Source organism: Microtus oregoni, unplaced genomic scaffold (assembly GCF_018167655.1).
Source record: "Microtus oregoni isolate MIOR12 unplaced genomic scaffold, Mior012 000031F_ref0000149, whole genome shotgun sequence".
Taxonomy (NCBI): Eukaryota; Metazoa; Chordata; class Mammalia; order Rodentia; family Cricetidae; genus Microtus; species Microtus oregoni.
The window spans coordinates 17,062,501-17,076,604 of NW_024543090.1; the positions used below are offsets into that span (position 1 = coordinate 17,062,501).

Here is a 14,104-nt window from a genome sequence, read left to right on the forward strand (position 1 = left end):
ATTGTTGAACTATCTTGAATGTATGCCCTAGACTTCTTATCTGCATCTCTCTAGGATTCAGGCTATCTAATTTAGGCTCTTCCTTTTCCATTGGGTGAGGGAGTCTGCTAGGAAAACAGCCTTCTTGCCTGTGCACTCTGTCTTCCCATGGACCCCTGTGGTCCTGGGCAGCATTTTTAATGACGTAGAATCAGCTAATTTCTAATTGAACACTGTGCCGGACCTCATGACATGGTGTGGGTCTTTGCCAGCACAGAACCTAGGAGATATAAATAAGTGGGCTAGAAGAGGTGCTATTGTGAGGTGGGAGGGGACTCCTGGAATTCAGTGTCTAAAGGCAGAGATCTGCCCCTCTGCTCTGAATAGTGCATGCTTGCTCATACAGGCAGCCACTGTGGGGTCACATTTTTGAGATAGCAACTTTCTTTCCTCTGCAGACCCTAAGACACTTGGGATATTGTCAGGTTTTCTGATGTTGTTTGCTTTTGTGTCAGTCTTAAAAGATGAGGTTTCACACTGTAGATTAGGTCTCACTGTGGGGCCCAAGCTAGTCCCATCCTCCAAAGAGTCCTCCTCTTTTAGCCTTTTAAATGCTGGAATTATAGATATGAACCTAACTTTGTGAGGTTTTCTATCCCATGAACTTTTTTCTTCTCTTTACGCTTGTCTCCACCCTCAAACTCGGCCCCAGAAGAAATGAGAAAAGTTAGAACATCTTTCCGTGGCCCCGTGTCCTCTCTGCCCAGAGCACAGAATGCCTTGCCAGAGGGCTTAGGTGGCGCTCTAACAGGCAGGGTGCATTGATCCAGAACGCTTCAGATGGCTTCAATGACAGAACTAGATGTGAAGAAAATAAAAATAGCCAAGGAATCCACAGACTGAATGTCTATACCCAAGTCATGTCTGCATTACACTGAGTGACTCAGTGAGACTCTGGCAGATTATGCTCACTCCCCACGCCACCGTTTCTTCATTGGGGAAGATAACACTAGCTACTCCTCATCAGAACAGCATGAGAATTTCAGTCAGCTAATTACAAGTGACGTTATGGGGTTTTGCTTTTTTCCTTTTGTGCTGGCGGTCGAACCCAGGACACCGTGAATGCTGTCTTAACACTCTGCCATTGAGCCGCACTTAGCCCTAGCTTCAGTAGTTAAGAGTAGTGCCCGGCGTACTCTGTAAGGAAATGCTTGCTATTATTCTTTGGATTTTTTTTTTTTTTGCCCCTTTTAGAAGTGGAAATTTGTGGGGCTCAGTAAACTGCTTGCCATGCAAGCATGGTCCTTGAGTTCATTCTCCAGAACCAGTCAATGTAAAAAAACCGAGCTTGGTAGCAGTGCACTTGTAATCCCAGCCCAGTGGAAGCAGAGAAAGGCAGATACCTGGGTGGTGCTGGCCAGCCACACAACCCTCAATAATGAGCTCCAGTGTGAGACTTTGTCTCAGAAAACAAAGGTAAATGGCTCCCGAGAAACAAGACCCAAAGGTTGTCTTCTGGCCGCCACATATACAAGTGCATGCGTGTGCCGGGTGGTGGTGGCGCACGCCTTTAATCCCAGCACTCGGGAGGCAGAGGCAGGTGGATCTCTGTGAGTTTGAGACCAGCCTGGTCTACAAGAGCTCCAGGACAGGCTCCAAAGCTACAGAGAAACCCTGTCTCGGAAAAAAAAAAAAAAAAAAAAACCAAGTGCATGCATGTACAGGTACCCCCCACACATGGGTAAGAGATATATATGTCTCACCCTAATAATAGGGAGTACAAATAGGAGGACAGGATTTTTGAGTAGCGATGTGTTTTGGCAGTGTGTAATTCATTCATTCATTTATTTAGCAAAGGGCTGAATTGTTATCTTGTAGCACCTGAGAGAAATACTCCTGCTTTTAAACCGCACATCAAGTACCCTGTGACTCATGCCTTCTTTATAGTGGTGGTATATAATCAGATGCCTATATCTGTGGCATTGCACATGATCAGCCCTGAAAACATACATGTAAGTCATATGTGGACTCAACAGTTTATATTTAGGAATATGTATGTAAATACAAATACATATATTATGCAATAATATTTGATGGAAAAACGAGGCCTTGAATTTGGAGGGGAGCAGGGAGGGGTATATGAGAGGGTTTGGTGGGAGGAAAGGGAAGGGAGAAATGTAATATATTATCTTAAAAACAAAAAAAAGTTGCATAAGTGGTATGACTGAGCTGGCCAATTTAAAAAATTATAAAATTATTCTTAGATGGTTGGTACTTTTTAGTTTGTTTGTTTTTAAGTGTGTAAAGGCGCTTGCCATCAAGTCTACTAATGTGAATTTGACCTTATGGCCCACGACATGGAGGGAGAGAGCTCACTCCCTGAGTTGACCTCTGACTTCCACAGACAAACTATGACATGTACGCCCCCCCCCTTAAATAAATAAATGTAGTTAAAAACATTTAAGCTTAAGAAACATTTACTTTGCTGGGTATGGTGGGTTAAATATATGATCTTAGCATTTGGGAGGATGAGGCAGGAGGATCACTGCAAGTTAAAGACCAGTCTGTGGTACATAGTGAATTCTAGGCAAGTCTGAAAGCTGAAGCCCTGTCTGTCTCTGAAGGTTGAGTGTTGGTTCATAGATCACATTCAGGAATTCCGGTTTACATTCATCCTAGGAGATGCTATGTAAGCTGGTGGGGGAGAAAAGACATTAGTGACCTTACCCATCTCTGAACTCTACAAACTGTGACATTAATCTGTCAAGCAAGAAGTGCCTAATTATGCAATAGTGGTGCTTGGTCTTTGGCTTAACCAACACTTCTGAGGCCCACTCCAGAGCAGGGAATATATACCCAGTACTGTATACTTTCTGTCTAAAAATAAATGAATGAATGAACAAATAAATGGGGAAAACAAACAAAAACAGAGCGAATTTAAAGGACACATGACAGGGAAGATCATAGGCCCTGGGGGCATACTGACTATCATTTAGCTAAATTGACATAAAGTCATTGCCTTGTAAATATTTATGTTTATACGTATTGACAGATTCTACTCTCAGCCTTAATCAGAGAAGCCTCTCTCCAGGGGATGATGATGAATGGGATGACCCGGGACTGTACAATGTACTGAGAATAAGTGACAGATGAGGGCTCAGCCCCAAAGGAGAGACATTTATACTGCCCTCTACTGCTTGGGGGGACAATGAAAAGGAGGGAGCAGAAAGAATAGAGCCAGAACATAAAGAAAGGAGCTGCAATGTTCCATCTTCTGAGCAGGGTGCAGTCATTACAGTCAGGAACTCAAAGAAGCCGTGGTTGCCTAGGCCTGGTCTACAAGAATGAATCCATTGACAGTCAGACATGGATGGAGGAAGGACTTGGTGGCTGGGCGGGGAGCATACACCTGGCTGCTGAACTATTTGCTAGAACTCATTCCTTTCAGTTGTTTCTACACACCACCAGGCTTCAATTCAGTGGTAACATAGCTGGCCCTAGTCACACTGAATGGGTCCCAAAACAAAGCTAAAAGTCAAGGGTCTAGGGAAGAGACTGTGGGGGTGGAGTTGATAGGGACAGAAGGGCATATGAAAGGGTAGGAGGAAAGAGCAGTTAGAATGCATTGCATGCATGTATGAAATTGCCAAGGCCTTTAAACATCTTAAGTTTTTAATGTGAATAAATTGAACATCAAACTTAGGAATTTAGAGCTTTGTAATTCTAAGCTTAAAAATCTGAAAACTTGAGGCTTCATAAGTAGCAATAAACTTGAGAGACTTTTCCTTATCATCTGGGGACCTATGATGACATGAATTCTTCTTATGTATAGAAGCCCTGTATTAGTTATTTTCTCATTGCTGTGACAAAAGGCCTGACAAGAGAAGAGATGTCCATTGACTCACGGGCAACTGCTGTTCTTCATGACAGAGAAGTCTTGGCAGCAGGAATATGCAGTAGCTGGTCATTGTATCCACAGTCCTGAGCCTAAGACATGGATGAACATTCCATTCACCTTCTCCTTTTTGTTCAGGTTGGATCTCAGCACATGGCATGGTGCCATCCATCTTTAGGGCAGGGCTTCTCACCTCAATTAACCCAACCTAGAAATTTCTTCTCAGACATGTCCACTGATTTGTCTTTTAGGTGATTTGAAATTTTGTCAGGTTGAGAATGTTAGCCTCTGTGAGTACTTAGATACTTAAAGACAGCAATAGTAACTATAGTAGTCTAAAATTTCTATTTTCTTGAAATTTTTTAAGTGTGACATGATTTTAAATCATAGCATTCTGATCGATCTCTTTTGTACAGTTGACAAAGTAACAAAAGATTGCTAGACAATAGGAGTCCTTTCCAGTCCGTTATGAAGAATACATGCAGGTTATAAAAACAAGAATGGCTTGAACAGAGAAGGTAAGAATTGAACTGAATTTCAAAGTTTGGGCCAGGGGAAAGATGAGGGGAAAAAATTATAGTTTGGAGGCTGTATGTTGGAGTTTGGGGAGGAATTATGTAAAAATCATGGCTTAGGCAGATGCTTAAAAAATAGCTGTTGGGATATTTGGTGGGCTCAAGTTGAAGGTATACAGTGGTCCTGAAGCTGTAAGTTGCCAGAGACATGGTTCTGATGTCTCTAGCCATTCTTTGGAGATGTCTTCTTTTCCGTACATGCTACTTTCATATTTGTCGACTTTTAAGTTTCTTATTGATTACATACTAGACAGAGAACAGAATTTGATTTGTCCTGTAGGGTTCAGTTGTCAGATGATGTCCAGCTTCATTAGGCATCGCTTGTATATAGTGAGGAAACCGATGGGCTAAAGCCTGCCACGTGGGGGAATATCCCCAGCTATAAAGATGTGTAGCTTCTAAGGACACAAGCAGAATTGCAGTTTTCCAGGAGAGGCACTGACAGGTCAATCCCTATAGAGATGTAGCTTGGGAGCTCCCTAACCTTGATGTTCAAAGGCCTCAAACCCAGCCTTTGAAGAAAAGATTAAATACTGGCTGGCATTTATGCTTTCTTGTCTAGGAGCTCAGTCTCAATTGAGAGCCTCACACAAAGGAGAAACACCTGGTCATCTGGTGCATCCTGGTCATCTTACAGCATTGTGGTCCGCAGGAGTAGCCAAATAGGCTCCATCACCAGAGCTTCAAATGTACATGAACTTGTCTTCCAGATAGTCATCTCCTCTTTCTGCCTTTGTCACTCATCCTCTCTTCTATGTGGTTACCATTTTCCATTACACAGTGCCCAAACTTAATGTTTGTTTACTGCAGAGAACCCAAACTAAGGGAATGGAAAAGAGGATTCAGGAAGCTGAAAAACAAATTGACAAATGGTTGATAAAACTAAAGAACTAAGAATCAACTGTTTGAAAAAGTAGAAAGTACTAAGGATATATCTCAGTAGTAGAGCTCTTTACCACTCTGCTTTTCTCTAAAATGGAAAACAACTGCCCGTGTGTGTGTGTGTGTGTGTGTGTGTGTGTGTGTGTGTGTGTGCGAAGTGTGTATGTATGGGAACCCATAAGGGAAAGTAATTACATTGGTCATGGACATGGAAGATTCACGTTGGTACTAACCAGGAAGTTTCCTCCCTGGTGGTTAGCTTTCATAGCACCAGAAGGTGCTATATGGGTTGCTGGGGAGAAGAGGTCATCAAGGGTCTTAATTTATGCAGTTCTCAACTCTGTAACTATAGTAGTGATAAGCCTGGCAAGAAAAGCTCATGGGCGCAATAGTGGCTTGGATGTTAGGGTGCTAACCAACCATTTTCTGGTTGAAATTAAGCCTTACTCCACAGGAGGGAACACATATCTAGTACTTTAAATCTGAGCAAAAATTCAAGGTTATGGTGACCACGTAACTAGGTGTGAATCTAATATCATTATTCTGTTAAATCGGCAAAAGGTCAAGCTATGTTGTAAATTCCTATCTCTGTTCTCAGAGATTATTTCATCTTGCAGATGTAGTGGGGAAGACTGATGGTACTGTCAGTATTTGTTATACTGATTTTGTACATTGCTTATGTTAGAAGCATTCTATAATGAACAGATTCAGTCTTGAGCATTCTGCTTCAGTCGAAACATTACTGCCATCTCTTGTGGCATGCTTTATCCAATGCTTGCACTCTGCTGTTCATGTGGCCATGCCTCCAAGTGGCTTGAATTCTTATTTTGTGCCTTCTTCCTAGAAAGGAGAGATGTATCTACTGCAGTGCAAGGCATTAGGAAGTGGGAGAGGCTTTCTGTCTCCATGGTTAAAAAGTCTGGAGGCCCACACTGTGCCTAGTTAGTGCTGCTCCTGTGGACACATGTATAGAGCTGACCACAATAGAATTAGAAAGCCTATGAAGGGGCTCGCCTGGAGAAAACTGGTTCTTTCTCACTCAGTAGTCATTGACTGCCTGGAGTTCTTCATCTAGAGGTGTGGCCTTCAGAAATTCACTGGTCTGTGTTGGCATGTGTGACTGCTATGTAGGTCTTCTTTGGGCAGCCATAGTACTGAGATGTCATGGGTACAGCATCCTTGTCATGTCTAGAGGGCACTGTAGCACAGCAGGCATCTTGCTTGTCTAACTCTTACAGTCTTTCCACCTCCTCTTCCACAGTGTTTTTTGAACCTTAGGTTTAGGGGTTGGGATGCCTTGCCCCTATTAGTATACCTCAATTTGCAAGTTTTACAGTTTAATTAAAATCAACTAACTCTTTTTTTGTTCTTTGTTTCTGTAATGTTCTCTTCAACATATTAAAGTGCCTATTTTCTTCTGTTTTCACATACATGTGTGAAAGCCCCACCTTGAAGTTGGAGATCATCTTCAATTGTTCTTCCTCTTTGTTCACAGGTCTTTTAATTAAACCTAGTGTTCATCAATCTGGCCTGGCTAGTCTTGTTAGCCCCTTCACTCTGAGGGTCTCCTGTTTCCGCCTTCAGAGCACTGTGCAAGGCTACCATACTCACTAGACATTTCCGTGGGTTCTGATATCCAAACTCTGGCCTTCGAACTTGCATGGAAAGCACTTTAACCACTAAGCTATCTCCCTAACCCTCAGCTGATGTTTTTTAGAAAGTTTGTAGACTATGGTACTGAACACTGAGAAGTGCACCTTTCAAAGGTTTATATTATGATGAAATTAAAGCCATTACTTCTTTATTTGACATTCTTTTTTCCCCTTAAAATAAATGACCTACATTTCTCAGATCATGGGACGTTGACTCTCTTGTTGAAAAAGCTTTTAAAATTCATTTGATCAGTGGACTTGCATGCAATTTGTTAAGAGGTCAGTAATTTTCCACTGGCTAGCACTTTGGGTCACACTTGCCTATAAACACTGTTTTCTTTACATGGGCATGAATTTACATTGCAACACCTTTGCACCTCATGACCAGGTGTGCACAGAGAAGGCTGCTGTTTCCCTGGGTAACATAGAAGGATACACGTGCCATTCGCATCTGCGAATGAGTGGCAGACCAAAGGAAGTATTCCCAGAGAAGGCGACCACACATGTGAACAACTGCTTTGATCTCCACCATCTGGCTAGGCTTTCGAATTATGCTAGGGAAAGTGGGCAGGTTCACCAGGCACATTATTGTCTTCTTAGTTCTGTTGCCACATCATCTGTTCCTAAGTAAGGTGATGGGTTACTGTTTCATATTCTCAGTATCCGTACCACTTATCCATGGTAATTTCTGTCAAAAATAATTGAGTATAGCCCAAGTTTATAAAACACAGTGAATGTCTAAGTCTCATTTGGTTCAGACTACTACTTGAACTTTAACAAAATGATGTGGCAGCTGTTTTCTCAAGAGACTCACATGAGAACTCTTTAGAGCAGTCAACTCAAATAATAGCATCACTTCCTAGAGATGAAGTCACTGAATGCAAGGGGCCACACTGTTTGCTAGTTTGCAGAACTGGTGGTAAGGCAGGACCGGGTAAGACAGCTAGTGGTGCTCTTTTGAGATTCCATATGTGCTCTCCTCATTAGTGGTGCAAAGATGTGTTTGCAAATTTCTGTTACATGTATCAGTGATGCTATAAGCATGCAATCATGTAGCTAGCGGTCTTATTTCTTTCCACAATGTTGACTACCATATCTCATGTCTGCCAGTGTTCCAAGGCCACTGAAATTTATAGAGAACCTGATAGTATAAACAAAGTTTCAAATTATCCAGGTGCTATGATGGCACACAGCTATGACCTTTACTAACTTTCTTAACTAGATCATTGTACAAGAGGCATTCAAGCAGTCCATGACCTAAGCCATCTTACTAAATATTTGAGGTTGAATCCACAGGAGGATTCTGACAGAACTGATTTGCGCCAGGAGCTAAGCAGGACCAGGATGTTCTACGTAGCTTTCCTATCTTTGCAGAGCACATATACCCTTTTCTTGAAGTTTTTCATTCTACCTTTCTTCTAACATGGTATTTCAGACTAGTTTGCAGGTGGATGAGACATATTTGGGGTGGAAAATTGTTTACATATAAAATATATTTACTTCCTATCCATCTTCCCCTCCCCAGATGACAGACTTTCTATATTCATAAGTACCATACATTGGACTCAACCAACTACTAATAGGAAATGCATGGGAGAAAGTTGTATCTGTATTCAACACATGCAGACCTTTCTTATTCAGTAACGACAGTATAACAATGATTTGCGTGCCATTTGTATTGACTTAGATCACAAGTAATCTAAAGACAGAGTATATGTCAGATTGTGGGGTACATTATATACAGAAAATTGAACATCTATAGAATATGGTCTCTGTCAGGGGTCCTGTGAATAGTGGATACAAGAACACAACACACACACACATTTTTTTCCCTCATTTCAGATTCTCACAGTTATAAACCTGTCTAACCTGTAGTTCTCATATTCCTCTCCTGTTAAATGGACATAACAACTGTTGGCACTTGATGGGAATAACTTTGGACAGATTTAGTTTTGAGAAATGTTTATATTGGCATTAGTGAAGCCTATGAGTCTGGCCTGACCTAGCTAACTTGTATGTGTCCAGGTTCTTGGGAATAAGATCTCTACCTGTAAAAGTTAAATCTTTTCTGGTTATTGCTGTTGGTTTTTTTTTTTCCCCAAAGTTGGCTTTTCCCAAGCTGATTAGTCTGCAAATAGACATATGCTTTAGGTCTACACTTGTTAATTTACCTTGGAAAAAATCAGGTCACTGTCAAATCTGGCAATGTAGTTACAAATACTTGGCAAAAGTGGTCTAATTAGAAGCTTCTCTTCGATGAGGATCTCGGGGAAATGATGAGAATTGGTGCTGTTTTCCTGTGCGTGCTCTGTGTGTACTTCGGTGTATGTCACTTCTCATGTCACCTTACACAAAAGCGTGTCGACTGTCTACTAATAGTTCCTCCTTTTCCTCCACAGCCTCCAAGTCTGTTATCAATAATATGCTACGGGACCCTTCTCAGATTCCAGATGGAGTTCTAGCCAACCAGGTCTATCAGGTATTAATCGCAGCTGTTTTCAGAGACGATGCTCTTATCTGCCTGGCCGAGTAGAGGATTTTAAACCTCATTTAATTACTGTCATCATAAACGATCACTGAGGTCAGGGCGCACCATAAATGGCAGTGCAGTATTTTCAGGGAGAGCATTTTTACTTTTTTAATAGCTTGCTTTTATAGTAAATAAAAGGCATGCAATTTTTGTTTTCTGTGATTAAATCTGAATAGTCTTTTGATTGCTTTCTTTGGGTATTGGGGGGAGTAATGACTGCTTTAGAATGTTTACTTTGGTGGTGCTGTAGTCACCCCAGCCTATAACCTGTCTCTTATTTGTCCGCAGTGCATTGTGAATGACTGCTGCTACGGACCGCTGGTGGACTGCATCAAGCAGTATCCTTCCCCATAAAATTTTAGGTGCACAATTGACGAGCTTAGACTCGGTGGAGGAGATGTGTCTAGCTTTAACCTGACATAAAGTTCTGCTTCACAAAACACATTTCATACTCTCCTATTTTACATTCCATCAACTGGAGGGTCACTGCGGACCATTCTTTTCTGCCGTTTAGGAGAGATCAGCTAGGCCCTAGGAAGGTATCAGTTCAGCCGATGCCCATCCTCCCACTTATTTCAAACTGCTTGGTTTTCAATGAGTTTGAAGGTGCAGAGTCATTAGGCAGGTAACACACTGTCTTGGAATGTATCTAACCATCCCAGTGGCCATTTTTTAAAATATAACAAAGTTCCATTGAACACGAGCCAAATTCAGTTGAGTGTTCTGGAATACATTTTGAATGTAGAATTAAAGGCTGATGTTATTCAAATGCCACCAGAGACCGACCACCACATTTTAAAGGGCAATAGATTCTCCTTGCTTTAATACTTACTGCAATCTGTACTGTCATTTGGGCTCCTAATAAATAGTTTTAAAGAGACTGTGTTGATTTTTCCCTTGGGACCAACTTGAAGGCTGTGAGAGCAGATATATCCAGTCATTCATTCTTAAAGCCACTGAGGTGCCCGAGGACTTATGCTTCCTTCTTAAAATTAGGCTCAGTGAATGGGAATGGGAATGATTTCAGTAGAGATTATTGATAAACAAAATGGCATGACAGTGAGAATTTGGATAACACTTTAGGGGAAAGGGTACTTTCTTAAACAATACTCATAATTTTTGGTGGAAATCACTTTAAAAACACAGTCTTCCTGGGCTAGATTTTGATAGCAGGGATGGTACAGGGGCCAGCAGTGTCTCAGCGAAAACCAGTCCAAATTTTTGTTGGATTCTCTTGCAAGCTAGTTGTGTGTACACGCATCTTCACACGTGCACATATATGCGTGTGCATATCCATATATATGTGTGTATTCATAGTCACATGCACAAATATGTGTTTATATCTCTGTGTGTGCGTATATATGTTTATACATGTGCATACCTTATTTATAACCTTCTAGTTTCACAAAGGCTTAGAGACAAAAACATTATTTGAGACATGGTTTTGTTATATTGTCCACACTGGTCTTACACTCCCCATCCTCTTCCCTTCATTTCCTTTGTGCTGGGATTGTGACTGTGTATTGTCACACCTAGCTCAAGTTTTTTGCAAAGAAAATTACTTTCTTTCCTAAAGACACAGTTAGGATTTGGCGTGATCTTTGAGCAGAGCCCTCTTGCAAGAATACTGAGTAACTAATTAGGACATAGCTTTTTACATGTGCATTCTCTGATCTGGTCCCCTAACTAACATGCACCAAACCATGGTATTATCTAAAGCTGGCTTTTTTATTAGACTAAAGTATAACTATGCTTCTATTTTCAGTGTGAAATTAATGGTAGTGTTAAAAGTTGTAGGAGCACCAACCTCACATTATCTCAGTGATAAACTTCAGCACATTTATATAACAATTGACACCATCTCAGAGTGTCTAGGGCTGAATTACATGCTAATTTCAAAGCACATAAAATAGTTAAAAATCAATTTAAAGTTAAGGTTTTAAAAGCATAATGTCTTTTGAAGGATTGCATATTGATTTTAAATATAACTCTCTAATTATATATGCATGGACTAAAGTATGAAGTCAACTGCTTTGTAAATGCCAGGAGGCTATTTTTCAGTAATAGTTGAGACGCTTACGGGAAACTAGATTGCTGTATTGCTGGCAAAGAAAATGGCTTGTGAGGTTATTTACAAGTTTTGCCCGATGGTCACTACCATACATCAATAATAGGTATCCTTATAGACAGCGTCTAAGTGTTTCTGCTTATGGAGCATTATAAATTCTGTCTGGAATATTTTCCTTGTATACATGTATATATTTTTGCCATCATTCACATTCTCTTTTGGCTGTGTATTGTCAGTAGGATTTAATGGACTTTATAATTTCAATTGATAAATATAATGATATGTATATAAATTGTATTCGCTGACTAGATTCTAATTTTTGCAATTCCATTATGCTTATTACCAGTAAAAAAAAATACTGCTTTTATAAACTTTATTTTGTTGACCTTGCATTTTTATATCTATATCAAGCGAAGCATAATCAAGAAGTATACCTTTTCACAATTTGAAATTGTTGATTGTAGTAGCTATGCACAATAAAGCAGGATGGGGAGTGTGTGGAAAGACTGACCGCGCCTTTGCTCCGAAGTGGTGTCAGTTTCACATGCTGTGAGTGCGCTTGCAAAGATATGTCCCATTCTGATCAACAGGAATTGTTTTGTTTCATACGGGAAGCAATTGTTGGTTTTCTTTGGAAGTGAGAAATGTTTTTCTGTGTGGTCCTAATAATAATTCTGGCAGTGTTTGTTTGCCTTGCTTACCCTCACCAAAGTACATCAGTTTCTTACAAAGGAAGCACACACGTGGTAAATGGAATAGATGCAAAACTTCCTTTCTCCATTATGAAAGCCTTACATGTAGGCGTTCGTGTTCAAAGAATAAAGTAAATTGGTCACTTACTAAAATGACACACCAATCACAATGGTAAAGAGGAAATATTATCAGGGTGCTTTATTTTTCTTTTGGTACCTGCTGTATTTATTTATTTATCTATCTGTTTATTTATTTTCTTTAGTATGTGTGCCCCCGCCACCTCCATACCTTTGCTTCTGCATCTCATATCCACCAAGCAAACTCCATGAAGAAGCAGCCTCTTCAAGTTTCCAAAGTGGGGCTCTAGGCCACAGCGATTAGACAAAGGACTAACAGAAAAGCGGGAGGGGGAGATGACTCAGGAAGTATGGGGGCTGTGGGTTCATTCCTGTGCCATCAGTAACCTCAGTTTCATGATTCAACATTTTAGATGTAAATAATTTACAGCCATAAAAGTGAGAGCACATTTATGTGGAAAGAAGTAAATAATTTAGTTTCAAAATGTGGGAAACCCTGGTGATGAGAGACAATTGAGACTTTCCCGTCAAATATCTCAATGGACTTAGAAAACGTGCAAAATTCCACTATTTAAAGTTTTTCTTTATTTTATATCTAGGTAAAAATTAAGTACATGCAGTCATGTGCATTGGAAGAGAAAAACAAACAGGGCGCAGCAGTAATGCTGACTTTGGCCTTATTTTGAAGGTGGACAAAAGTTGACTGTGGTTCTTGAATTAGTGGATTTAAAAGACAGTCAGTCACCTGTAACCCACTGATAAAGGAGAGGGTAATTTTCTAGGATTTTTTTTTTAACTAGTGATATATGAGTTGCCAGTGCATGATGAGAGTAACCATCTCTGGTAAGTCAAGGAGTTGTTCAGCCATCTTGATGTTGTGGGGTTGGGTAAGGTGTACCATGGAGGAGAAGATCCTGACCGTGTCTACTAAATTCCTTCCATTGGACTGAAGGACCAGAATAGTGGAACACATTTGAGACATAGTATAGGCTCCTTCCTTCCGAAAAAGAGTGCAAGCTTCAAAGGATTACTGCTGATGTCAGTATTTATGAGCCATAGGGCCTTGAGCATAGTCCTCAGCATTTCAGAACCTTACGTTATGTGACTGAGAAATGGGACTAAGATTATCTACTCTTTGAGTTGTGAAGATTCAAATAAGATCTCAGGTGTTTAGTATAAAGGTTTAGGCAATACACTTAGCTAAATTCTTAGAGATTTAGCATGAAGCATGTGTGGTCTATAGGAAGCATTGACTAGTAGCCTGTAGTATATAATTCTGCTGCTTTTGGAAAAGTGTAAGATCAAACACAGGCCTTGGATAGAGCTCTTTCCTGCCTTTACCTGTTTGTTTTTCTTCATTGCTAGAGATAGAATTAGGTTTTCAGGAGTGCTAGGCAAACACTATACCACTATCCTGTACCTTCGACCCCTCATCCTTGGCTTTCCCACATGCTAACTGGCTTTGTGTGCTTTCTTCTGATCCCTTTCCCCACCTGATAGAAAAACAAGCCTCTTCTACTTGTGAGGACGGAATAACATACTTAAATCACTTGATATGATGTCTGCCATGGAGAAAGCATTGGAACACTTTGTATGTTCCTGTGTACATCAGATCATATGCATTTGTATTTGTTCATGTGCGTGTGTGCGCACGCGCACACACCCACACATGCACACATACAACAGCCTTTGTACCCCCTGGAAGTCAGGCAGGTGCTGATGACTGGCAAATAGATCTCACAGATTTCTAAGA

General features: G+C 40.6%; 1 protein-coding gene across 5 annotated transcripts in view; it reads left to right on the plus strand.

Annotated features, from left to right (window-relative positions):
* Window positions 1-14,104, plus strand: part of Cdin1 (CDAN1 interacting nuclease 1) — a 213,810-nt gene that overhangs the window by 90,089 nt on the left and 109,617 nt on the right. For all 5 annotated transcript variants that reach the window (XR_005976686.1, XM_041679308.1, XM_041679307.1 and 2 more), the window contains exons 6-7: window positions 9,383-9,462; window positions 9,802-9,851. Coding sequence is in view for 4 of the 5 variants with exons in the window: in XM_041679308.1 (XP_041535242.1) it covers window positions 9,383-9,462; window positions 9,802-9,851 (130 nt within the window). In the remaining variant the exon portion in view is untranslated. The remainder of the gene's footprint in view (window positions 1-9,382; window positions 9,463-9,801; window positions 9,852-14,104) is intronic.